Source organism: Rhinoraja longicauda, chromosome 13, assembly GCF_053455715.1.
Source record: "Rhinoraja longicauda isolate Sanriku21f chromosome 13, sRhiLon1.1, whole genome shotgun sequence".
NCBI classification, from domain to species: domain Eukaryota; kingdom Metazoa; phylum Chordata; class Chondrichthyes; order Rajiformes; family Arhynchobatidae; genus Rhinoraja; species Rhinoraja longicauda.
The window spans coordinates 25,107,382-25,133,224 of record NC_135965.1 but is presented as its reverse complement, the minus strand read 5'-3'; the positions used below and the strand labels follow the sequence as shown (position 1 = coordinate 25,133,224).

Sequence of the window (25,843 nt, the reverse complement as noted above, 5' to 3'; positions counted from 1 at the left end):
TGGAACGAGCTGCTGGAAGAAGGAGTTGAGGCAGGAACTATTACAACGTTTAAGAAGCAATTAGACAGGTAAATGGGTAGGACAGGTTTAGAGGGATTCGGGTCAAATACAGGCATGTGGGACTAGTGTAGATGGGACATGTTGGTCGGTGTGGGCAATTTGGGACACAGTCCACACTGTATGACTCTATGACTTTCTCTCTCAGTGACTTTAGCCCTTCATGTCCCTTTTAAATCTTTCCCACCTCACTTTGAATCTATGCCCTCTAGTTTTAGATTCCCCTATTCGGGCAAAAAGACTGTGATCATTCATCTTATCTACAGCACACAAGGTGTTTTTTATATGGCCATAAGATCACCTCTCTGTCTCCTATGCTCTAAGGAAAAAGTGTCTGATCTATTCAGTCTCTTCTTATAACAGGCTCTTCAGTTCCAGTAAAATGCTTGTGCAACTTTGCTGCTACCTTTCCACCTTAATGATATATTTTCTATACCTAGATGACCAGAACTGCACACAATACTTTAAGTGTGGCCTCACCAACATCTTGTACAGTTGGTGAGACCACACAAGTGCTGGGTTTAGGGAATGCAGGAATGCAGCTCCTTAACTGACAGTTATACAATCTTCCTCTCGAGGCAGGATTTACAACATGGGACGATACTCCCAGTGAAAATTAATTGGCATTTGGCTTACGCCAGTTATAAAGTGGATTTGTATTTGTTAAAAGCACATTGTGTTAGACCAGCCTGTTTAAATACTTTGACTGAATAACAGCATGTGGTTGATGAGGGTAGTGTGGATGAAGTTGTGCAGAACTTTCGCAAGGTAGGTAACAATGTGCGATGTGTTAATAATGGCCCATGGGGACATTGGGCAGAATAGGTTCAAGGAGTGAACCATCAACATTTAGGGCACAGAAGAACGTCTGCTCATGACAGGCAGGCAAAGGTAGATTAATTCTTCTTGAATGAGTGGTTGATGGTCGGTACGGACTTGGTGGGCCAAAGGACCCGTTTTAAAATATTTTTCCCTACGATTCTATGACACTTTCCCAGTTCCTAGTTTACAGTCCTTTGAGTATTGAAGGTATGAAATTGTGCAAGGATTAATGAAGCAGAGAGTAACTGATGGGTTGCTTTTCAGCTGGAGGGAAGCACATAGTGGTCTTCCTCAGTTATCAGTTTGCCATCGTTGTCCTTTATTATTTTGGTATTCCGGTGTCTGGAAGGATGTGGGGCTTGATCTCAAAGCTTTCACATGTTACAAAACATGAAAGCATTATCGAGAATGACAAGGAGGACAGCAGTATAACACAGGCACACTGGCAGACGTCGCCCGGTGACATTTACCAGAGAAGACTTTCTCTTTGGCAGAGTGAGCAAGCAACGGTAATTAGAACCAGATGCTATCATTATAAAATGGCCGCAAAAACGAAGCACACTGGGCCTTTGAATGTGATAGCACAAGCTGAGAGGGCTGCTAAATATGCACATGGAGCCATTGGTTCAATACCAGAGGCACAGGAAACAAAATCAAGAATGATTCACCAACCCTTTCCCAATTGCAGGCTGAAATTCACCTGGCATAGCATATTCAGATGGAAGTTATCCGGCAGCAAAAGAGACCACACAGTAAAATTTCTTTTTACAGAACAAATTACTGTCATTCAAATGGCTGTGCCTGAAAGGGCTGTGGAGGAGGCAGCTAATTGAAAGAGAAACTGGATACATTCTCCAAGGGAAGAAGACAAATGGATTGTGGCAAGGGTCAGGGAATGGAACAGTTCTCACGAAGGGTTAGCAAAGGACTGTTTGGCTGAGTGGCCTTAGAACTCTACTAAATATGCAATGGACATTGTCTGTATAGACTTTAGCAAGACTTTTGACAAAGTTCCACATGGGAGGATAGTCTAGAAGGTTATAGTTAACATTATACGTAAATTTGTAGATGACACCAAAATTAGTGGTGCAGTGGACAAAGAGAAAGATACCTATGGCTACAACAAGATCTAGATCAGTTGCGGAGGTGTGCCAAGGAATGCCAAATGGAATTTAACTCTACAAAAACCAGGGAGGGATTTACACAGTAAATAGTAGAGTCCTAGAGAGAGCTGCAAACAGAGAGATCTGGGAGTACAGGTGCAGTTTGCTAAAAGTAATGAGTCAGGTGGATGGTGTGGTGAAGAAGGCAGTTGGCATGCTACACTTCATTAGAAAGATTCCGAAGAGCAAAAGAAGGCACATCATGATGCAGCTGTAACAGTTGGTGAGATCACATTTGGAGTACTGTGTGCAGTTTTGGTCACCCAGCGATGGGAAGGAAGGATGCCATTAACTTGGCAAGGGTGCAGAAAAGATTTTCCAGGATGTTATCTGGTTTCTGTGGTTGGGTTAGAGGGAGAGATTAGATAGACTGGGACTTTTTTTTCTTTGGAGCACAGAAGGTGTCCTTACTGAGGTGTATGAAATCAAGAGGGGCAAACAAAAGCTCGCAGTCTTTTCCCCAGAGTAGAGGATTCTAAAACTAGAGCGAATAATCTTAAGTTGAGAAGGGCGGCACGGTAGCGCAGTGGTAGAGTTGCTGCTTTACAGCGAATGCAGCGCCGGAGACTCAGGTTCGATCCTGACTATGGGCGCCGTCTGTACGGTGTTTGTACGTTCTCCCCGTGACCTGCGTGGGTTTTCTCCGAGATCTTCGGTTTCCTCCCACACTCCAAAGACGTACAGGTATGTAGGTTAATTGGCTGGGCAAATGTAAAAATTGTCCCTAGTGGGTGTAGGATAGTGTTAATGCGCGGGGATCGCTGGGCGGCGAGGACCCGGTGGGCCGAAGGGCCTGTTTCCGCGCTGTATCTCTAAATCTAAATCTAAAAAAAGAGACCCTTCTTCAAACTCAGGTCCTCTTCGGGTTTAAACCAGCATCTGCAGTTCCTTCCTACACATTGTTTGTGTACATACTGTATATATATATATATATGTGTGTGTGTGTGTGTGTGTGTGTGTGTGTGTGTGTGTGTGTGTGTGTGTGTGTGTGTGTGTGTGTGTGTATACTGGAAGCATATAAAAGTGCATGTGCATTTTCATGTAAACACAGATGATTGTACACTGATCAAGATACGCTCCCAGGAATGGGAGCATTAATAGAATCAGTGTCAAAAAGATCTATTATCGGCAATTTTATAGCGCGATGTATAACTGGCTGCTGCTGGCGTGAACATCTCCCCTCTTGAACCAGCAGTCAGCTTGTTGCCACAGAGAAAACTCTAGACTCAGGAGAGCGGGGCAGCCAAGCAGAGCTTCCACCATGTCCAACCGCTGAATATGTGCCGTCTGTCAGCATAAAGGGCAGGGGCTGCAACCTGCTGGCCACCTTTGATTGAGCATCAGACCTCAGTGGTGGGTAGTCACACTGCTCCGCACAGGCCCCTCCGCACAAGCCCTGCCAGGCAGCCTCTCCGCCCCATGCTGTGGGACATTCGTTGTGAATCGTGCCGGTTTCCTGGCACAGCAACGGGCAGGATGAGGAGGGCAGCCAAATGGATGTCTTTATAAACATACCCAGTTTTTACCTGAGCACAAGCAAAAACTGCTGGAGCAACTCAGCGGATCAGGCAGCAGCTGCGGAGGGAAATGGATAAATTCAGGGCCCGTCTTCAGACTGAAGGGAGTGGAGGGGAGATGGCTGATTGAAAGAGTTGTGGGGATGGGGTGGGGTCAGAGCTGGCAGGTGGATCCAGGTAAGGAGGAGCTGATGGACAGATGAATCAGGTAGGGGGAGAGACGGGTGGCGATAGTAACCAAGGCTTCTGGAAATAGGAGGAGAAGACAAAGGGGTACAAATGATGGAATCAGTTAAGAAAGGAAGATGGAAAATGAAATGTAAAGCAGAGGGAGGGTAGTGGGAACGGGGGAGGTAACATGGTGGACCTGGAATTAGGAGAGATGGGTGATGAGTATTTGGAGGGGGTGAAGGAAGGATAAGTAACTCGGTGATGGGAGCGGGTGTGTGGAAAGAAAGGTCTGTGTGGGGGCTGGTGGGGGGAGCTGTTTTGCATCTGTGAGCGTTTGGACTGCAGGAACAAATGCTCCCCAATGCTTCAGAGCATAGTCATGTGAAACCACTGCACTTAGATTCATGTGTATCAACAAATGTCCAGATGCACACCATTGTACAATGAGAACATGTACTCAACTACAATCATTTACACATACACACATATACAAACATTTACTTTCCTCGTAGAAACTAAATGTGATTAATATTGTGTAGGAAGGAACTGCAGATGCTGGTTTAAACCGAAGATAGACACAAAAAGCTGGAGTAACTCAGCAGGACAGGCAGCATCTCTGAAGAGAAGGAATGGGTGACGTTTCAGGTTGAGACCCTGCTTCAGATCTGATTAATAGTGTTATCTGGGGCAGGGTCATCTCAATGTTTAATAAAGAGGCAGAGGCACTGATCCAGGTGTTTCAAGCATCGCCACATTCCTTGCAAGTAGTCAGTCTCTACTTACTTGTACAAGACATCGCGGGCAAGTCGAAGTCCGCTCGATAATATCCGTTACGACAGGAACACACGTTGGAAGCCTCATTCAAAGACCTGCTGTTGGCAGGGCAAGGGATGCACAGCTCACTGCCTTGTTTTGCCTTAAACGTCCCAGAATGGCAGGCTGGAAAAGATCGAGAGAGAAAGTCACTTAAACTGCATCTCAGTCGTGAAACAAGCCCAGATTTTCTCACATCTCAGGTCTACACCGCACAGTCCACACCCATCTCCTTACCACAGCAGGCACTTGCTCTTTTTTCCTCTCCTTCCTGGTTCTTACCTAAACCTGAAACATTATAGTTGCTGCCTAACATGCTGAATAATTCTGCTTGTATTTCGGAGCACTCTTTGGTTTGACAATGGAAACTCTTCTTGTTTTTTTCACTTTAGCTCAGTCTGCGTGTCAATAATAAACCAATACCAAATATTTGGATTTACGAAGATTCCACGTTTTCCTATCACTCGGACACCAGCCTCACAACCTTGTTGAATTCAGCGGACAATACCAAGAAGGTGCTTTACAACCATTATTTAACCGCTATCCTACGTACTCCAGCTTAGTGAGATGGAAATAATTGATGGTACATTCCCCACCTCGCCAGGTCTGTGATGTTGGCCACTGGAGGATGCCTTATGGAGGATAATGGTCCTCCAGCCTTACCTGACACCAGTTACGCTGAATGCAATGGATTGCAGGAGGCCATTTGCCCATGAAGCCTTTATTACAAATTCTTACAGCATTTCAGAATACCCATTCTTGCAGAATTAGGTTGTTTAATATTAGACTAATTGTAATACCAATTACGATGTTTAATAGTAGAAATTCTGATTTAGATCCAAACTGTCTCAAAAGTGTCCAGGAATACCGAATACATCAACAGCAAAGATATAAACTGCTGCAAAAGCATAATCAGGCAAAAGGTGTGGCAAGAGAACCAGTCAACGTCTTGGGTCTGCAAACCTTCGTCAGTACCGAAAGGTTGATTGCTTCTCTCTCCAATGATGCTGTCCGAATTGACGAGTTTTTATCCCCAGGCAGTTTCAGTTTTTATTTCACCGTTCACGTTTCTGCAGCTTTTTGCAATATTTTCTGGAACATTAAGAGGATGCCTTGCACTTACCAACCCAACTATTCCAGTTAATATTACCTAATACGACTTCCCAAAAATTCAATCACATAATGCCACATTTTCTCTGTTAAGCAATTGAAAATCAATATTTGTTGGAAAAAATTGATTTAATGACCATTTGCCTTGTTTAGTTCCACATCAGAACTTGCCCAGCATTTCTTGTCATGAATCATCCTTGAACTCTGATATGATTTCTGAGTTGGGGTGAATGGGATGACATCATTCCTTACACAGGCTCCTCCTGGAACATTCCGCATGGCCATAACATCACCGGTTGTATGAGGTCGGATCCCCAGGCAACACAACGAGACTATTTCTGCAGTGTTGGACTGGGTTTTACCTGCCGGGTAAATTAATGACTTCAATGAAAAACCAATCTGAGACATTGACTGGTTTTCTTCCCACAGATATGGCTTGGACCTACTGAGTGTTTCCAGCTTTTCCTGGTTTAGTTTTCATTTGGGGTAGAGTCACACGGCATGAAATCTGGCCCTTTTGGCCATTCATCTGCACTGTCCATCAAACACTCGTTTACACGAATCCCATTATAATCTGCCCATATTCCCATAAACTTCCCCAGCAGCCGATTAACCTAAAAATGCATTGTAACCTGCCCCGAGTACAGCAGCCAATTAACCTGCCCCGAGTGGGAGGAAACCATAGCATCTGGGAGAAAAATCACACTGTGAGAGGGAGAATGTGCAAACTCCATACAAACAGGACTGGAGATCAGGATTGAACATAGGTCACTGGAGCTGTGAGGCACTAGCACCACCAGCTGCACCACTGTGCTCCAGGTTTAATTTAATTACTCTGGGACCCCCTCCCCACCCCACCCCCCCCCCCAGCTAATCTTATGATCACTCCTAACTCCATACACTGACCAAGTTTGAGGCCACTGTCCGTGGCCCCTGAATTCCCACATGCTAGTCCTATCCCCACCACTACAAATCTAACTATGTTCAATCCCTCCCCTGCCCCATATTCCAAAATGCTGGACAGATGCATTGCACCCTGACATGTGGCTGATGACTCCCTGAACTCAGCCTGGGAAAAGTCTTTACCAATAACCTACACCTCTGGCCAGCTGTTCTGGTGGGTGTGCAGAAGATTTGGGTGAATGGCCTAGGACCAGGACAGCCATGGGCACCCTGCCGCTGGGTCCTGCAGCACATTTCTTGGGGTGGAATGATGTTTCCGTACGCCAGGGACCCCAGAAATCCTCATGTTTTAGGACCACAATGTGCCTAAAACACCCTCTCTGCCGGGTGTGAAAGGTCCATAATCAACCAGGTGAGCTGGCATTCTATATTCCATCATAGTCTGGGACTGTCACACACAGAAGCATAAAGCACAGAAACAGGCCCTAAGGCCCATTGAGTTCACAGTGACCATCAAGCACCCATTTATGCTAATCCTACATTCATATCTTTTTATTCTGCCCACATTCCCACCAACTCCATTTGGATTTTATCACTCCTCTACACTCTAGGGATAGGTTGCCTATCAATTAACCTACCAACCCGTACGTCTATGGGATGTGGGAGGAAACTGGAGCAGCTGGCGGAAACCCACGTGACCTTAGGGAGAGTTTGCAAACTCCACACGGACAGTGACGGAGGTCAAGATTGAGCCCTGGTCACTGGAGCTGCATGGCAGCAGCAGGTTGCATGACTGCATCTTCCATAGCCTTTTAGGCCTTTATACCCCACTGGCCCTGCAGGAGGGAATAGAAATCACAAATACTGATGTTTATACACACTGCACCATGCTGTGCATTGTTTCAGTCTGTATACAAATGCTATGCACACACGGTATACAGTATTAAACTCTACAACATGTACTAGGGCGTTCAGGAAGTCTACACTAGCAAGTCATTAAAGAGCTTTCACAGTCAGTCTATTACCACTTGCCCCTCTCGCCACACCTTTGCAGAGCTCTGGGCCAATTACCGGCAGTGTCCCGCTTGGGGTCATTTCTGAAACAACACAGCTTGTTCTAGCTGTTCACTCCTTAGCCATCTTTCATTCACACTATCAGCATAAAACACTTGAATTAATAAACTGCAATTTCTCAAACTGTCACGCTATGAATTTGTCAGATCTGTCAGCTCCTGTTACGGCCCTGTCAATGTTAGAGCACCAATAAAACTAAAGTCCTCATATATTATTTCCCTCTCTGATTCTGCTGAATGAGTACTTCGTATCTGGTTAACAGTTCTCATCTCGCCCCTCAAATATTACGGTCAGGGAATGAACAGGACACTGGGCAAAAGTCCGTCAGGGGAGTGGTCTCGACAGCAAGGTTGTGTCACAGAGTGGTACAGCACAGGTCCTTCGGCCCAATTCATCCACGCCAACCCAGCTGCTTATCTGTGCTATTCCCATTTTCCGGCATTTGGTCCCCATTCCTCTCCTATCCACGTATCCTTCAAAATGCTTTTTAAACATTGTAATTGTATCCGCTTCTACAGTTTCTCTGGCAGCTCATTTCATTCCATATTCCCTTCACCCTCCATGTGAAAAACACCGCCCTCAGATCCTCTTTAAATATCTCCCCTCTCACCTTAAACCTATATTCTTTAGTTTTAAATTTCTTACCTTTGGAAAAAAAACTGTGTCTATTCACCTTATCTTTGCCCCTCATAATTTTATAAACCCTGCACTACAATGAGAACAATCGCACCCTATCTAATCTCTCCTTGTAACTAAAGTCCTTTATTCCACGTAACATCCTGGTGAATGTCTTATGCAGCTGCACAATGTTGTTTTCTGTTTGGTTTACACTACCTCTGCAAGCAAGCAAAACACATCTACCCTATCCACCTAAGTCACAATTTTCAGGGTGCCATGAACTTGCATCCTCAGGTCATTCTATACATCAACCCTTCTATGCACTTTGCCATTTACTGAATATGTAACATAATTTGTTACAGTCATGAATCTGACGGGTTTGAGGAGATATAAAAAGATTACGGTCCAAAACAACATCTGTGAGGTTTAACATAAGATCAAGAGCAGGAGGCTGTGAGACTCTTGAAAGCGCCTTGAGTAGACCGATTGTAGCATTTATGAAGAGAAGGATTGGCTGAAAGGACATGCATCTGAACTACAGCTCACACAGTGTGTGTACCAGCACCTAACTCCATGTTCTGCTTTCTAACCAGATTGCTGTGAGCCACTGAATTCTTTTTTTGACACATTAACACATGCAAGAGTGCTACCCATTTATCATCCTCTTGAACCTTGTTGAATCTTTATGCTTTTGCATGGGTTCTACTACAGCCAAACTTCCCATCAGTACCACCAGGGGGGCGCCGAACGATGGCTGCCTCGCCAATGTTCTGCCTCGTCTTTTTCCTTTGTGTTTTTAGTTGTTGTAAAATGTATGTTTTAGTTTATCTTTAGTTTTGTATTATGTGGGGGGAGGTGGGGGAAACTTTTTTTATCTCTTTCCTCGATGGAGATGTGACTTTTTCCATGTCGTATCTCCGTCTGCACCGCGGCCTATCATCGTGGAGCTGGTGGCCTCTTGCTGGGACCTCGGAGCTCCAACCGCGGGGACCTGCGGACTTAACATCTCGGAGCTGGCGATCCCTTTGCCAGGGATCGACCTCCAGAAGCTCCAACCACGGGGGCCTTCAGACTTTAACAACGTGGAGCTCACGGTCCCTGGTTCAGGACCGGCTTCGGGAGGTCGAACCACAGGAGCTTCGACCGCCCCGATCACGGGAGCTTCGATCGCTGGCTGCGAGAGCTTCAATCGCCCCGACTGCGGATGGTTCGACGCCCCCGACCGTGGGAGAAAAGGAGGAAAGAAGGTAAGACTTTATTGCCTTCCATCACGGTGGGGAATGTGGAGGAGCCTCTGTGGTGGATGCTTATGTCAAAAAAATTATGTCGTTGTGTGGCTTTTTTGGTATGACTGTTTGGCAAACTAAATTCCTTGTGTGTTGCAAAACATACTTGGGTAATAAATTACAATTACGATTGTGATCAGGCAACAAAAGTGGATACGATAGCTATGAACCACTAAGTTCCAGAAATTCCCCTCACTGCAACATAATACTGCATCATACATGGTCCAACTGTGAAAGTGAGACCACTGCAGAATAATGCCAAGTTGCACAAGTGAAAAGACAAGGGCGAAAGTGGTTTATAATATCATGAGGGGAATAGAGAAGGTATGGTCACAGGGTAGGAGAGGCTAAAACTAGAGGACATGTGTTTAAGGTGAGAAGGGGAAGATTTAAAAGACACTTTCACACAGAATGTGATGGGTATATGGAACAAACTGGCAGAGGATGTGGCAGAGGTGGGTACAATTACAAAGTTTAAAAGCGTTCGGATAGGTACATGGGTAAGAACGTTCAGAGGGATCTGGGACAAATGGGACTAGCTCATTTAAGCAATTGGTTGGCATGGGCAATTAGGGCTGTGTCTTTGCTTTATAATTCTATGACTCTTTCAATGGACTGAGGCAACATTGTACTGGGAGAGAGAGAGATCATCTTTGAGATGTTAAGCGAACACAAACTCTGCCCTCTCAGGTGTGCATAAGCAATTCCCTGCCAATTATCAGAAGAAGTTTGGGGAGAATGTCTGCAGAGTCCTGGCCAATAGTTGCCTGTCAACTTATCTCCGTGCTTTGCATGGAATGGTTCTAAGTGTGATATAGCTACTACATGATTTGATGACAGCAGTGACCTAATTAGCAATCACGGGCAATGGCGTCACCTGCGATCATTGAATTTTTTTAAATAATTTCAAAGTTTTGGAGAGGGTGTCTCCCATCTCTTGGTCACCTTTCATGGACTCTCGGAGAAATTCCTGGGGGATCACAGGGAATGTGTGAGCAGCCGCAGTCTGCATCGACCTCGGGCAGCTTGTAAAACTGCTGGAAGTAACACCCATGAGTTTTAACCACAGGCTTTGAGCCAGATCATTCCAGTAACCTCACGCAGCCTGTAATACAGTTGCACAATGTGATAAAAGCTGGTACTGGTAATTGCGAGATTAAGAAAACACTGATATTCTTGAATTGGCTGACATCCAGTGTTGATAAATGTATTAGCCAATTCCCAAACAGCTCTCGTAGGAAACCACTGAGGGATTGCTATCAGTTCTACGCTCTCTGAAACATTGGTTGTGCACTCCAACACTTCCATGATGAAGATGATTCAGAATGTTTATTTCAATCTTCTCCAGGGCAATCGGCTTTTTTATATTGACCATCTCCTGAAAATTGGACATGATTTCATATTCAACCGAATTACATCCTTCTAAAGCTTTCCTTATGAAAATAAGCCAGTTATCTGATCAAAATAAATTGCTTCACTTATTGCATCTAATTTATATGAAAAAACAATATCGCTTACTGCTGTTTTCATATTCGTTCTGAGTTATTAAAGAGACATTACCTACAAGAAAGATTTGAGCAATTTTGTTTGAAGCAAGTTCTGTGTTTATGAAAAGCATTTTTCCCTCCACTGACAACAGCAAGCAGGAAAGTGAGTCTGATGCAATCTATAAATCTTCTCTGCATTTTCATGCAAATATCATTCAGACATCTCCTTTAATTCAAACAAAGTATTTACCCCCAACTTTTCATCTGTCTCCTCGGTGGTCTGAGATCCGTCCCCCACAATCCATCTAATTTAAACCATCCCAAATAGCACTGAACATTTGACAGAGTCCCTCGTGGTAGGCCGATCCAGAAGATCAAGATGCATGTCCACAGTGACCTGGCAACTAGGATTCAGAACAGGCTTATCCATAAAAAACAGAGTGTAGTGATGGAAGTATTTTTAGACTTAAGAACAGTTTCTTCCCCACCGCTATCCGACTCCTAAAAGTAGGACTTGCTCGAGGGGAGCGGCCTGTTGGGGAGCGGCCTTGTTGAGGGAATGTGAGTCTTTGGTTCGAGAGTCTGCGGCAGGAGGCTGAGGAAAGGAGGCTACACTTGATTTGAAATTTGTGATTTTTTGTCCACTGAAGAAATGGCAGGCAAGTTGGTACATTGTGTTTCCTGCAGGATGTGGGAAGTCAGGGACACCGCTGGTGCTTCTGACAACTACACCTGCAGGAAATGTGTCCAGGTGCAGCTCCTGAATGAACGTGTTGGGGAACTGGAGCAGCAGCTGGATGACCTCAGGACCATCCGGGAAAACGAGAGTTTCCTGGACAAGACCTACAGTGAGGTTGTCACACCAAGGATACAGGAAGAGCGAAGGTGGATGACTGTGAGAAAGAGGAGTAAACGTGGCATGTAGGTGGCTGTACCTATTGAAAACAGGTACACCCTGTGGGGAGCAGATGACGTGACACGGTTGAGTGGTAGCCAGGGATGTAATTCCAACCCTGGTGGCGAGGTTCAACGGGGAAGAGTGACGTAGGGCAGAGAGTGATGTAGTGATGGGAGACTGCATCGTCAGAGGTGCAGACAGGAGATTCTGCGGCAGCAGGCGAGACTCCAGAATGGTGTGTTGTCTCCCTGGTGCCAGGGTCCAGGACATCTCGGAGCGGCTGCACAGCATCCTCAAGAGTGGGGGGAGCAGCCGGAGGTTGTTGCGGATGTTGGCACAAATGATATATGTCAGAAGAGGAAGGAGGTTCTGCAACAAGAATTTATGGAATTGGGCGGAAGAGTGAAAAGCAGGACCTGCAAGGTACTGATCTCTGGATTGCTTCCAGTAACTCGTGCTAGTGAAGGTAAGAACGGGTAAATAGAGGGAATGAATGTGTGGCTGAGGTATTGGTGCAGGGGGCAATGATTCAGATTTCTGGATCATTGGGATCTCTTCCGGGGCAGGGGTGACCTGTAATAAAAGGGACGGGTTGCACCTTAACTGGAGGGGGACCAACATCCTAGCGGGAAGGTTTGCCAATGCTACACGGGAGGGTTTAATCTAGATTGGCAGGGGGGTGGGATCTCATGCAGGACAGAGGCACGTGAGAGGCGAAGAGTTGGTATGGAGGGTGGTGTGGGAAAGGTTAGTGGACAGAATAGGCAGGTGAAAGGCGGAGAGTGAGGAAGGAGGGTTGGTTTAAACTGCACATATTTTAATGCAAGGGGCCTGATGGGTAATGTAGATGAGCTTAGGGCATGGATAGGTACGAGCGACTGGGACGTTGTAGCCATGACTGAAACCTGGTTAAGGGAGGGGCAGGACTGACAGCTCAATGTTCTGGGTACAGGAGCTTCAGGAGAGTCAGCGATGAAGGAAAAAGAGGAGGGGGGTTGCATTGTTGGTTAAGGAGGATGTCACGGCTGTGTTCAAAGGTGACATTACGGACGGTTCGTCTAGTGAGGCTATATGGATGGAGCTGAGGAACAAGAAAGGGATGATCACCTTGTTGGGGGTGTACTACAGACCCCCGAATAGTCAACGGGAATTGGAAGAACAAATGTGCTGGGAGATTGCAGACAGCTGCAGGTCAAATCAGGTTGTTGTAGTAGGGGATCTTAACTTTCCCAATATAGACTGGGAAAATCATAGCGTGAGATGGGGTGAAATTCGCCAAAAGTGTTCAGGAGAGTTTTCTTAAGCAGCATGTGGAGGCCCCCACACTAGAGCTGGAACTAGTATTGGGAAATTGGGAAGGGCAAGTTAATGAAGTGTGTGTGGAGGAGCCTTTTGGGACCAGTGACCACAGTTCGATTAGGTATAAGATAGTTATGGATAGGAACGGAGAGGGTCCACGTGTTAAAATGCACAACTGGGTTAAGGCCAACTTTGAGGGTATGAGAGAAGGTCTCGCTCAAGTTGACTGGAGCAGGTTATTAGAAGGGAAAGGAACATCAGCCAAGTGGGATGTTTTTAAAAGTGTACTGAAGAAAGCTCAGGATGTGTACGTCCCCGTTAGAGTGAAGGGCAAAGCAGGAAAAAGTAAGGAAGCTTGGCTGACGAGGGAAATTGAGACGTTAGTCAAAAACAAGAAGGGTGCATGGGCCAGGTATAGGCAGCTGGGATCAGGTGCATCCCTGGAGGAGTTTTGGGAACTAAGGAGTAAACTAAAAAAGGAAATCAGAAGGGCAAAAAGGGGCCAGGTGACAGGTCTGGCGGTTGGCATTAAGCACAATCCCAAAAGATTTTATAAATACATAAGGGGGAAAAGGGTAACTAGAGAGAGTTTGACCTCTCAGGAATCAAAGCGGTCACCTCTGTGTGGAGCCACAGGAGAAATTTTCTCCTCTGTATTTCCCTAGGAGAAAGACATTAGGATGGAAGAAATTGGAGCAGTCACTGGAAGTGCCTTGAGAGCAGTCAGGGTTACTGTCGAAGAAGTACTGAAAGGTACTGTCGTGTTTGAAGGTAGAAAAATCTCCAGGGCCTGATCAGATATATCCGAAGACATTGTGGGATACTAGAGTGGAAATTGCGGGAGCCCTGGTTGAAATTTACGAGTCGTCCTTATATACAGGAGAGGTGCCGGAAGACTGGAGGGGGGCAAATGTTGTGTCTCTTTTCAAGAAGGACTGCGGGGAAAATGCTGGGAACTATGGGCCGGTGAGCTTAACATCTGTTGTTGGTAAGTTACTGAAGAGTATTCTGAGGGATAGGTTATACAGGCATTTGGATGGGCAAGGGCTGATTGGGATAGTCAGCATGGTTTTGTACGTGGGAGGTCGTGTCTCACAAATCTGATAGATGTTTTTGAAGATGTGACCAAAAAGGGTGATGAGGGCAGAGCTGTAGATGTGCACATGGACTTCTTCAGTAAGGCATTCGACAAGGTTCCGCATGGTAGGCAGCTCTGGAAAGTTAGATTGCATGGCATCCAAGGAGAGATAGCTGAATGGATAGCAAATTGGCTCCATGGAAGGAAGCAGAGGGTAATGGTGGAAGGTTGCTTCTTGGACTGTTGGTCTGTGACTAGTGGTGTGCCTCAGGGTTCGGTGCTGGGCCCGTTACTGTTTGTCATCTACATCAATGATTTGGATGAGAACATACAGGGCAAGATTGGCAAGTTTGCTGATGATACAAAAGTTAGTGGTTTTGCAGATAGTGAAGATGGTTGTGAACGATTGCAGCAGAGTCTGGATCGATTGGCCAGGTGGGCGGAGGAATGGTTGATGGAATTTAATACAGAAAAGTGTGAGGTATTGCATTTTGGGACGTCAAAAAAGGGCAGGACCTACACAGTGAATGGTAGGCCTCTGGGTAGTGTTGTAGAGCAGAGGGATCAAGGAGTACAGGTGCATGATTCCTTGAAGGTCGAGTCGCAGGCAGATAAGGTGGTCAAAAAGGCTTTTGGCACTTTGGCCTTCATCAGTCAGAGTATTGAGTATAGAAGTTGGGAGGTCATGTTGCAGTTGTATAAGACGTTGGTGAGACCGCATTTAGAATATTGTGTTCAGTTCTGGGCACCATGTTATAAGATTAGATATTATCAAGCTTGAAAGGGTTCAGAAAAGATTTATGAGGATGTTGCCAGGACTAGAGGGTGTGAGTTACAGGGAGAGGTTGAGTCGACTGGGTCTCTATTCCATGGAGCGCAGGAGGATGAGGGGATATCTTATAGAGGTATACAAAATCATGAGACGAATAGATCGGGTAGATGCACAAAGTCTTTTGCCCAGAGTACGAGAATCGAGAAGCAGCGGACATAGGTTCAAGGTGAAGGGGAAAAGATTTAATTGGAATCCGAGGGGCAACTTTTTCACACAAAGGGTGGTGGGTGTGTGGAACAAGCTGCCAGAGGAGGTAGTTGAGGCTGGGACGATCCCATCATTTAAGAAACAGTTAGACAGGTACATGGATAGGACAGGTTTGGAGGGACATGGACCAAGGGCAGGCAAGTGGGACTAGTGTAGATGGGACATTGTTGGCCGGTGTGGGCGAATTGGGCCGAAGGGCCTGTTTCTACACTGTATCACTCAATGACTCTATGACTCCTGGACCAATCACCTCTTTCACAGCCCTTTCCTGGAGGTGCTGCCATGTTCTTACCCCATTTGGTTATTGCATTCATGCACTTTTATATTATTTTGCATTACTCGGATTTGGACCACAATCGAGCACCATTCTGCTGTTTCGCACTCATCATTGTATTTATTGAATTTATCATTACTGTATATATGAATGTATGAATACTGCATGTATGACAATCTGAAGAAGAGTCCTGATTCATAACCTCACCTGTCCATGGTCTCCAGGGATTCAGCCTGGCCTGCTGAGTTACTCTAGCATTTTGTGTCTTTCATTACTGTCTGCATGCTGTTTACTCTGTGGGCTTAATGTGAACTAGGAATTTCATTGCACCCTGGTGTATGTGGCAAACTAATCAGATCTAGTCTGAGGCCGACACTTTTCTGTTCGGGTTTATGAGATGTTCCATCTCTAGTGCTTCACTGAAGAGACCTATCTGTCCCCTGACTCTGCCCGGAGTTTGTTATAGAACCAATCAATAAACTGGACTGACAGTAAAGACTGGCCCTTGTCTTTACCACCCCCCTCTTTATGCAGCTAATCCTCCTCTCCACTCTTAGCACTGATGTAGGTTTTTTGATCTGAAACTTCAACAATTTCTCCCATCTCCACTCCAACCCCACAGATGTAGGTATGTAGGTTAATTGGCTGGGTAAAGGTAAAAATTGTCCCTAATGGATGTAGGATAGTGTTAATGATCGGGGATCGCTGGGCGGCACGGACTTGGTGGGCCGAAAAGGCCTGTTTCCGGCTGTATATATATGATATGATATGATATGATATGATATGATCGTGCTCAACCTGTTGAGATCCTCCAGCAGATCATTTGTTGCTCCAGATTTCAGCATATGTAATCTCGTGTCACCACCTGTTCCAGAGTTGCAGATAACCCTCGTTATAACGAACCTATGGGGGGGTGGGGAGGGGAGGTTGTATGTTATTGCCAATTGCCTGCTCTAACCTAGTAAGGGCTTTTCCCCCATTGACATCAATGCCCGGGAGCCGGGTCAGAATTTGGAGCCCAGTGGGACCTTCCTCACCACACGGAGCACAGCGGCCCAAGATGGCTGCCTGGCACCACCTTGTCCGGCGCAGCTGGGGAAACGGCAATAACCGCTGCCCCTGCTGCTGATTCCCGCATTCAGAGATTGTGAACGAAAAGGGAGGTTTGGGGCGTTGGGGTAGCAGTACAGTGGAATGAGGAAATCTTGTCCCACTATATGTTAGACTCCCTTGACCAACTGCCCGCCCGGAGTTCAGGGTGAAAGGGCATCGACCTGCAACGTTAACTACCTTCCAAAGTCTCCTTCCAAAGACGCGGCCCAACCGCTGAGAATACAAAGTTCTTTTTAACAGCTAAAAATGTGTTTTTTAACTGAATTAAAGGCTGTTTGTTATATTGTTTAACAGAGTATTATTGCACAAATGTCAATTGAAGTAATTGCTTGTCAATTTCAGTGACCACCCGCAGTGTAACTAGCTGCCTGTGTTCTTGAAGAAACAGTGGTGTCTGATTACTGTGGGGATGCTACGTCTGTTTTAACTGAAATCCGGTATAATGAGGTCCGAATAACGAGTGTAGACTGTTTTCCGCACTGAAACAGTACCATGCCTGCCATCAGGGACCCATCCAACACTCAGGTTGTTTGAATACTCAGATTCAAGCATTGATCAACTGGTTTCTAAACAGCCCTAGATGGACATATTCTGGAATCATAGAGCTATACAGCATGGAAATCAGCTCCTTGAACCAACTCAGTCAGAGAGTTGTAAATCTGTGGAATTCTCTGCCTCAGAAGGCCGTGGAGGCCAATTCTCTGGATGCTTTCAAGAGAGAGCTAGATAGAGCTCTTAAAGATAGTGGTGTCAGGGTTTATGGGGAGAAAGCAGGAACGAGGTATTGGTTGTGAATAATCAGCCATGATCACATTGAATAGCGGCCCTGGCTCGAAGGGCCGTATGGCCTACTGCACCTATTGTCTATTGTCATCCATGCTGAACAAGTTGCCCCTGTCACATATCCCACCAAACCAATGTCCAAATCTATATACTAAAACTCTCGTTTGTTTGTTTGTTTGTTCCTGAACTACAGCCAAAACGGTACACGATAGCGCGACAATTTTAGGCCCACCTTACGCACTGTCGTCCCTTTGGTGCTAATGGAAGAAGTTCCATTGAAATCGTTGTTATATTTTTAAAGTTATTCGCATTTTAAAGTTTAAATCTATCTCCTAGGGAGGGAGGGGGGAGGGATAGAGGGGGGGATAAGGGGGGTTGAGGGGAATGGAGTGGGGGGGAGGGGAGGGAGGGTGGAGGAGGGGAGGGGGAGGGGAGGAGGGAGGGAGGGGGAAGGGGAGGGGGGGAGGAGAGGGTGCTGCACTAATGCAGGAGAGGTTTGGGCCCAACAAGTCCACATGGGTCTAGTATCTTTTAAATCTTGGACAGACACAAAATGCTGGAGTAACTCAGCGGGACAGGCAGCATCTCTGGAGAGAAAGAATGGATAATGTTTCAGGTCGAGACCCTTCTTCAAACTTGGACGTACAGTACTCACTTCTTCCCGGAGGCAAAGCACAGCAGCAGTGAAAAGGTTTAACAGCACCATATGATTCCATCATTGATTCACAGAGCAGCCAAAATGAAGTTAAGAGTGTCTAATTGTCAAATGTACCGACAACGGAACAATGAAATCCTTACTTGCTGCAGCTTAACACGCCTTTAAACACGATAACACACATATATAATATAAAATAATGAAAATTAGAATAAATTAATAACTGTAATACTAGATAACTATTGTAATGCATAAGCTGAGGTATCACAAAATGCTGGAGTAACTCAGCAGGTCAGGCAGCATCTAGGAGGGAGGGAATGGGTGACGTTTTGGGTCGAGACCCTTCTTCAGACTGATGTCAGGGGGCGGGACAAAGAAAAGATATAAAGCATATATCCTTTCTCTGACCCGCCCCCCTGACATCAGTCTGAAGAAGGGTCTCGAACCAAAACGTCACCCATTCCCTCTCTCCTAGATGCTGCCTGACCTGCTGAGTTACTCAAGCATTTTGTGATACCTTCGATTTATACCAGCATTTGCAGTTATTTTCCTACACTACCGTAATGCATAAGCTGGTCAAAAACACCACAGTCCACAGGAGATCATAGATGGTGAGGTTTGTGTTGTTTTAGTATTCAAGAGCCTGATAATTGCTGGCATAAAGCTATTCATCGCCCTCATGATAAATCTTCTAACATCACACTTGGTGACTGAGATTACAATGCCTTTGGGGGCTATGAAAACAAGTGTAGCCTTTTGGATACTGTTGAGGAGGATGATCAAGCAGGAAAAGCAGCCGCAGCAGCAGCAGTCAGGTCTGTGTCAACAGGCGTGGCTCTGAGGCACAGTGTGGTAGGATGAAGGTAGACACAAAATGCTGAAGTATCTCAGCGGGACAGGCAGCATCTCTGGAGAGAAGGAATGGGTGACGTTTCGGGTCGATAGGTAGGATGAAGTCAGACAGGAACATTTGCTCATGCTACTTGGCAGTATTTAAACAAGAGTGTCCCAGGGCAGAAAGGAGACAGATGAGAAGTTGGGTGCAAATACTGTAATCAGAAAGAGCATGATTACCAAATAGGTCAGGCAGGTGCATGGCAGAGAGAGAGAACTTGTATTTATTTCAATGCAATGCTCAAGGCAGACAAACTCAATGCGTATCAACTCAGGGGACTGGGAGAATACAGCTATAACAGAAACATGGCTGAGAGACGGGCATATTCTTGGACGATCGTCCAGTGAGACTTTATTGGTATCACTTTTTAGCATGAAGGGAATGTTCACTTTGATGGAACTGTTTCAGTTGGAGATTTTAACTTGAAAAGAAGTTCTTCAGGCTGTAATTCGTTAAATGTGTTCAAGAGAGCTGTTTTAATCAAAATATATAGGGGCCAAGGAGAGAGGGCGCAACACTGAACCTCCTCTTAGGAAACAAGGTTGGGCAAGTGACTGAAGCGTCAGTGGAGGAGCACTTTGGGACCATTGACCATAGTTTTATTCGTTTTAAAGTAGTTATGGAGAAGGATAGGACTGGCCCCGAGTTATCTTAAATTAGGGAAAGGCAGATTTTAGAGGCATTAGGCAAAAACTTGCAGAGGATAATTTGAAGAGTCTGTTTGCAAGTAAGGGGATGGCTTGCCAATGTGAGGCTTTGAAAAGTGAAATAGAAAGAGCACAGGAGTAGCATGTTCTTCTTGGGGTGAAGGGGACGACCTCATCTACTGTATCAATTGTTCCGGGTGTGGACTCTTAAATATCGGTGAGACCAAACATAGGCTGGATGATCTGAACACTGAACACCTTCGCTCAGTCTGCCTTGGCCTACTGATCTCCCGGTTGCCCAATACTAAAACCCCCCTTCCATTCCCACGCTGACCTTTCTGTCCTGTGCCTCCTCCATTGCCAGAGTGAGACCAAACACAAATTGGAGGAACAGCAACTCATATTTTGCTTGGGCAGCTTTACAACCCATCGGTATGAATATTGATCTAACTAACTTCAAGCAACCCTTGCATCCCTTCTCTCCATCCCTCCCCCACTGAAGTCGGTGTAATACTTTCACTGCCATCCTGTTGAGTTTTATTGTCTCTATAACTCGTTATCACCTAGTCCACAGCCACAGTGGAGCTTTTCCTTGATATTGTTACTTTTTGCACATCTTTCATTCCTTTGTTCTATATTTCTCTATACCACCGTCTATTTCTTTCATTTCCTTTTCCCCAGACTCTCAGTCTAAAGAAGGCTCTCGACCCGAAACATTACCTATTCCTTTTCTCCAGAGATGCTGCCTGACCCGCTGAATTACTCCAGCTTTTTGTGTCTGTATTCAGTTTAAACCAGCATCTGCAGTTCCTTCCTGCACAATCTTAAAATTCAATTGGTTTCAAAACCTGTTGAAGCAGACTGTGAACTTTATGTCCTGGTGGCTCACAATGACCTGAAACCAGGATGGTGGAACAAAAGCAAATTACTGATTTGAAAGTAACTGGTTCAGCATTTCAAGGACATAAACCTGCAGAGCAATGGGGATTGGGGATTGGAACTGATTGGATTGCTGCACATTCAGCCAGTATGCACCTCGATGGGCCAAATGGCCTACTGTGTATAATGAGACTGAAATTTTTTCAAAACCAACCAGACTTACACTTATCTGCAACCTCCCCACCTGGGGAACCTGGGTTCAGATCTGCAACTTGCAGCTGGACCTCTGAACATTCTGCTGTGGATTTTATCCAAACATAATTAGTTCTGCTCATTATCTTTTATTAGCGCAGTCTGCAGGTTAATGGAAGTTTATCAAAACGTTCCCTTTCCCATTTCCCCCAACCTCTTTCCCTCCTGGTGACCTTTGGTGGGATTACACAGACAAACAGAGGCCTGTGATAACAAGACAGCCACATGTGGAGCTGCCCGATGACCTGGGGCAGCTCCACGATAATCTCAGCACGGACCATACAATCATTAGAAGGAAACAGCAATTATTTACGTCCTTCAGGGTGTTTCAAGCAATCAAAGCCTCTCAGTGGCATTGCTTCCTCCCATTACACAGAGAATTCCAAAGCATTGGAAAAAACAATTACTTTTTCCCAAACTTCATCGTTCTCCTGACCTCATATCCCAACAAATGGTTGCAAGTTGAAGGGAAATACCTGGATTTTCCTGTACCACTTCCCTGCACAAATAGTAGCAACTTCAGGATCTCTAATGCGATGGTTCAGTGCCTTTCTGCTGATGGTACTTTGATGAGCCCAGCGAGACTGGCAGACATTGGTCTCCAAAGGAACTGGGATATATCTCTAGTCACAGACTACAGTACAGTAACAAAGGATCATGAATGGATGATCTGCATTTAACTAGCTTTCTTAAGTCCTTTAGAGCCAATGAACCAATTTCCCAAATTATTATAATGTGTGAGCATACAGAATACAGAAGACAATTTCCAAATGAGAAACTCTCAACATCGGCGAGACCAAATGCAGGCTCTGCGAACATTTCGCTCAACACCTTCGCTCAGTCCGCCTTAACCAACCTGATCTCCCGGTGGCTCAGTACTTCAACTCCCCCTCCCAGTCTGACCTTTCCTTCATGGGCCTTCCCCATTGTCATAGGAACAGCATCTCATATTTCGCTTGGGCAGTTTGCACCCCAGTGGTATGAACATTGACTTCTCTAACTTCAGATAGTTCCTCTGTCCCTCCCTTTCCCCTCCCCCTTCCCAGTTCTCCCACTGTTTTCCTGTCTCCAACTACATCCTATCTTTGTCCCGCCCCCCTCCCCTGACATCAATCTGAAGAAGGGTCTCGACCCGAAACATCACCCATTCCTTCTCTCCTGAGATGCTGCCTGACCTGCTGAGTTACCCCAGCATTTTGTGTCAACTCTCGATAAACACTGTTTGTGATAACAATCAGATAATCTGGAGATGTGTTCAGCAAACAATTAGAAAACAAGCAAATGATACTAGTGTTTATTCTCAGGGATTTTTGAATAAACGTGAAAAAATATATCTAGTCTGGAAAAAACTACACCTGGAGAACAAAGATTCTTTGAAAAAATATATTTACTCCAAAAAAATGTACCAAAGATTCATGAGATAAATTCTGATGATCAGGGTCGAGGTCTATGATGCAGGATTAAACATGGCATTATTGGAAATAGAAGCAGGAGTAGGCCAACCTCTTGAGCACACTGGGACTTTCAACAGATAACATCTTTTAACATATCCATTTTCCTGTCCTTATATCTCCTTTCTTAATATTCAGAAATATATTTCATCGCAGTTCTGGATGCAGAGTCACAGGGTTTCCTGAGCCCGCTGGGGTGGAGAACGAAATGCCATCAAAGTGTGTGAAGAAATCTCTCCTCACTTCAGGTCCTCCCCTTAACTTAACACGAAGAGTCATAATTCCTGCGAATGCTATTGTACAGGCACAGCAAGTCAAGTCAAGCAGTTTATTGTCACATGCACAAGTATGGTGAGGTCTAATGATAATCTCACTGGCAGCAGCATCACAGGCCGTAAGACTCACACCACACAAACATAAATTAAACATTGGTTCTACAAGTCAGATAAAAGAAGAAAAAAAACACATTAGTGGAAAAATACGTAAAGTGATACAGAGTGGAAACAGGCCCTTTGGCCCAGCATGCCCACACCGACCAACATATCCCAGCTACACTAGTCCCACCAGCCCGCGTTTGGTCTACATCCCTCCAAACCTATCTTATCCATGTATCTGTCTAACATATTTAGAAAACAACTCCGTGATAGTGCAAGAGGCGTCCACAGTAATATGCTGAATCTCTTTAAACTTCAAAGAAAGTAGAGACACTAGCATGCCTTCTCCGTGACTCCATCTAGATGCTGGGCCCAACATCAGGTTATTCAAGATGTTAATGGACAGAAATCTGAAGCTGTTAACTCTCTCCATCTCCATCTCCAACCCACCTGTGAAAAGTGCTGTGCGGTTTCCTGATTTCCCTTTCCTGAAGCCAGTGGTAAATAGCATGTCAGTATTAAAAGTTGGAGGAATTGAGTAAAAAAAAACCATGTTTTCTTGCAATTATATAGATCCCTATGAGTACACACCTGGAACAATATGGACAATTTTACTCTCCTTAGCTAGAAAGGAATGCACTTACTATAGAGGCAGCAGTGCTATAATTTACCAGATTGGCTCCTGGCTTGGCAGGTCTGTCAGACACAGAAAGATTGAGAAGCAAAGCTTCTATTCTTTAGCATTGAGAAGAATGAGAGGTGACTTTAATGAAGCATGCAAAATTCTTAGAAGGCTCAGCAGAGTAGATGTAGAGATAATGTTTTTTCCTGACAACTAAGTTCAAAGGCTTGGAGTAACCATGTAAAAATATAAAATTCTGATGAGTTCTGATGAAGGATTTAGGATATGAGGCATTAACTCTGTTTCCCTTTCCCACAGATGGTGCCTGATCGGCTGAGTGTTTCCAGCAATTTTTTTTTAGGTTTTAGTTCAAATTTCTAGCATCTGCAGGGTTTTTTTGATTTTCATATAAAATTCCAAAGATACTTAACAGGGTAGAATCTGTCAACTGACTCGACTAGAAGTCTTAGAATAAGGTACTAGTGCGACTGGTAGAGCTGCTGCCTCACAGTGCCAGAAACCTGCGTTCAATTCTGAATTCAGGTTTTGACTGTGTGGGATTTGTACATTCTCCTTGCGACTGTGTGGATTTCCTGTGGTGTCCCGGTTTCCTCCCACAACCAACATCCCAAAGATGTGGGCTTTGTAGGTCAATTGGCCTCTGTAAATTGCCCCTAGTATGTAGGGAGTGGATGCTAATGTGGGGTAACATAGAACCGGTGTGAACGGGTGATGGATGGTCACTGCGGACTTAGTGGGCCGAAGGGCCTGATTCCATGCTGCATCTTTCAATCAATCTTTAGGACTGAGATGAGGAGAACCTCCTTTACTATAAGGCTTGTGGCTATCTATAACTATCTTCCACAGAGAGCAGTAGATGTTCAGTCAACAAGTACATACACAAGGATTTCTACCACTGACACATAAAAAAGTACAGGAAAGTGAATCTAGCGCCAAGGATCCATCATGGCTTTATTGAACGCCAGAGTAGACTCAAAGAGACAAATGGCCTCATATTTCTTATGCTCCCCTCTGAATGAGATTGAGGGGCATGTAATGAGATTCTGACCTGCGAGAGTTGATTTAAACGTAGTTCCCATTGTCTAAAGTAGGACACCAGCCCCCGGCAGGAATTACAACAACTAATATTCAAAGCAATAGCGGTGAATGCAGATGAAACCGCCAGCAGCAGCAGCAGACAGAACAATCTATTTGCTAGGTTACTCTCGAGACGCAGTGCTCAAACCTACATCCATGCCATGAAACTGGAGGTTAAGATATATATCAACCGGCCAAGCAGCTTTTTTAATTAAGGCCATTAGGTTCCATAGCCTCCATCCATCTGCAACAGAGGTCGAGGGCAACCCATCATCAATTAGCTCTGGGGCAGTGCCGGCTGATCACAAGGAGGGAAGAGAGAACACATGAAGAGGTAATATTCCAGCACAGCATGGCCATCTGTTTGTTTAAAGCTGATTGGACTTCTCTGGCAATGGGGAAGAGACCATAACAATACATTCTCACCACAATAAATCAAACTACAGCAACGCAAGGAGGTTTAGCTCGTGAAGACAAAGTTGGAAATTATATTGCCATGGCAACGTTGCCAAATTGAGAAACATTATTTGAGTTGTTTTCTTGGGAAGCTCCATTCCTTCCAGAGCTCTTGTCAAGCCCAGGTGGAAAGGCTGGCAGTGTTTGCTGCGGATCTCAGAACCTCAGCACCCCCCACAATCACATTCAGCAGATGAAGAACTCTGTTATTAAAAACCTTCACATCTCCGCTGATGAAAAGGTAACAGTTAATCTTCACACAGCAAGATCCCACACATACCAATAAAATTTAGGACTGTTCTAGTGATCTTAAGTTGAGAGAATAAATATTGTCCAGGTCTCAAGAGGGAAGTGCCTCGCTATTTTCTTATCTGTGAAGCATTACTACCAATTGTGTGATCAATTAGACTTTAGAGATTCACTGCGGAAACAGGCCTTTCGGCCCACGGGGCCCGCACCGACCAACAATCACCCCGTGCACTAACACCAACCCTCTCCTTACACACTAGGGATAATTTTACAACTTACCAAATCCAATTAACCTACACCCCACTTTGTCTTTAGAGTGTGGGAGGAAACTGGACCACCCGGAAGAAAACCCACGTGGTCATTGGGAGAAAGTACAAACTCCGTACAGACGGCACCTGTACTCAGGAACAAACTCGAGTCTGTGGCGCTGTAAGGCAGCAATTCTATCGCTGTGCCACTGTGCTGCCCTGCATCAAAATGCTGGTCTTGGTTTTATGCTCGTGCCTTTGGAGTGGATTTGATCTCATTTAGAACGGATATGAGGAAGAACTGTTTCAGTCAGAGAGTGGTGAAGGTGTGGAATTCTCTGCCTCAGAAGGCAGTGGAGGCCAGTTCGTTGGATGCTTTCAAGAGAGAGCTGGATAGAGCTCTTAAGGATAGCGGAGTGAGGGGGTATGGGGAGAAGGCAGGAACGGGGTACTGATTGAGAGTGATCAGCCATGATCGCATTGAATGGCGGTGCTGGCTTGAAGGGCTGAAT

The 25,843-nt window shown here is 45.3% G+C and overlaps 1 protein-coding gene across 2 annotated transcripts in view; it reads right to left on the bottom strand.

Moving 5' to 3' along the window:
* LOC144599564 (ephrin type-B receptor 1) overlaps positions 1–25,843 on the bottom strand; it is a 424,097-nt gene that overhangs the window by 163,603 nt on the left and 234,651 nt on the right. For both annotated transcript variants that reach the window (XM_078410599.1, XM_078410600.1), the window contains exon 4: positions 4,514–4,669. In XM_078410599.1, coding sequence (XP_078266725.1) covers positions 4,514–4,669 — 156 coding nt within the window. The remainder of the gene's footprint in view (positions 1–4,513; positions 4,670–25,843) is intronic.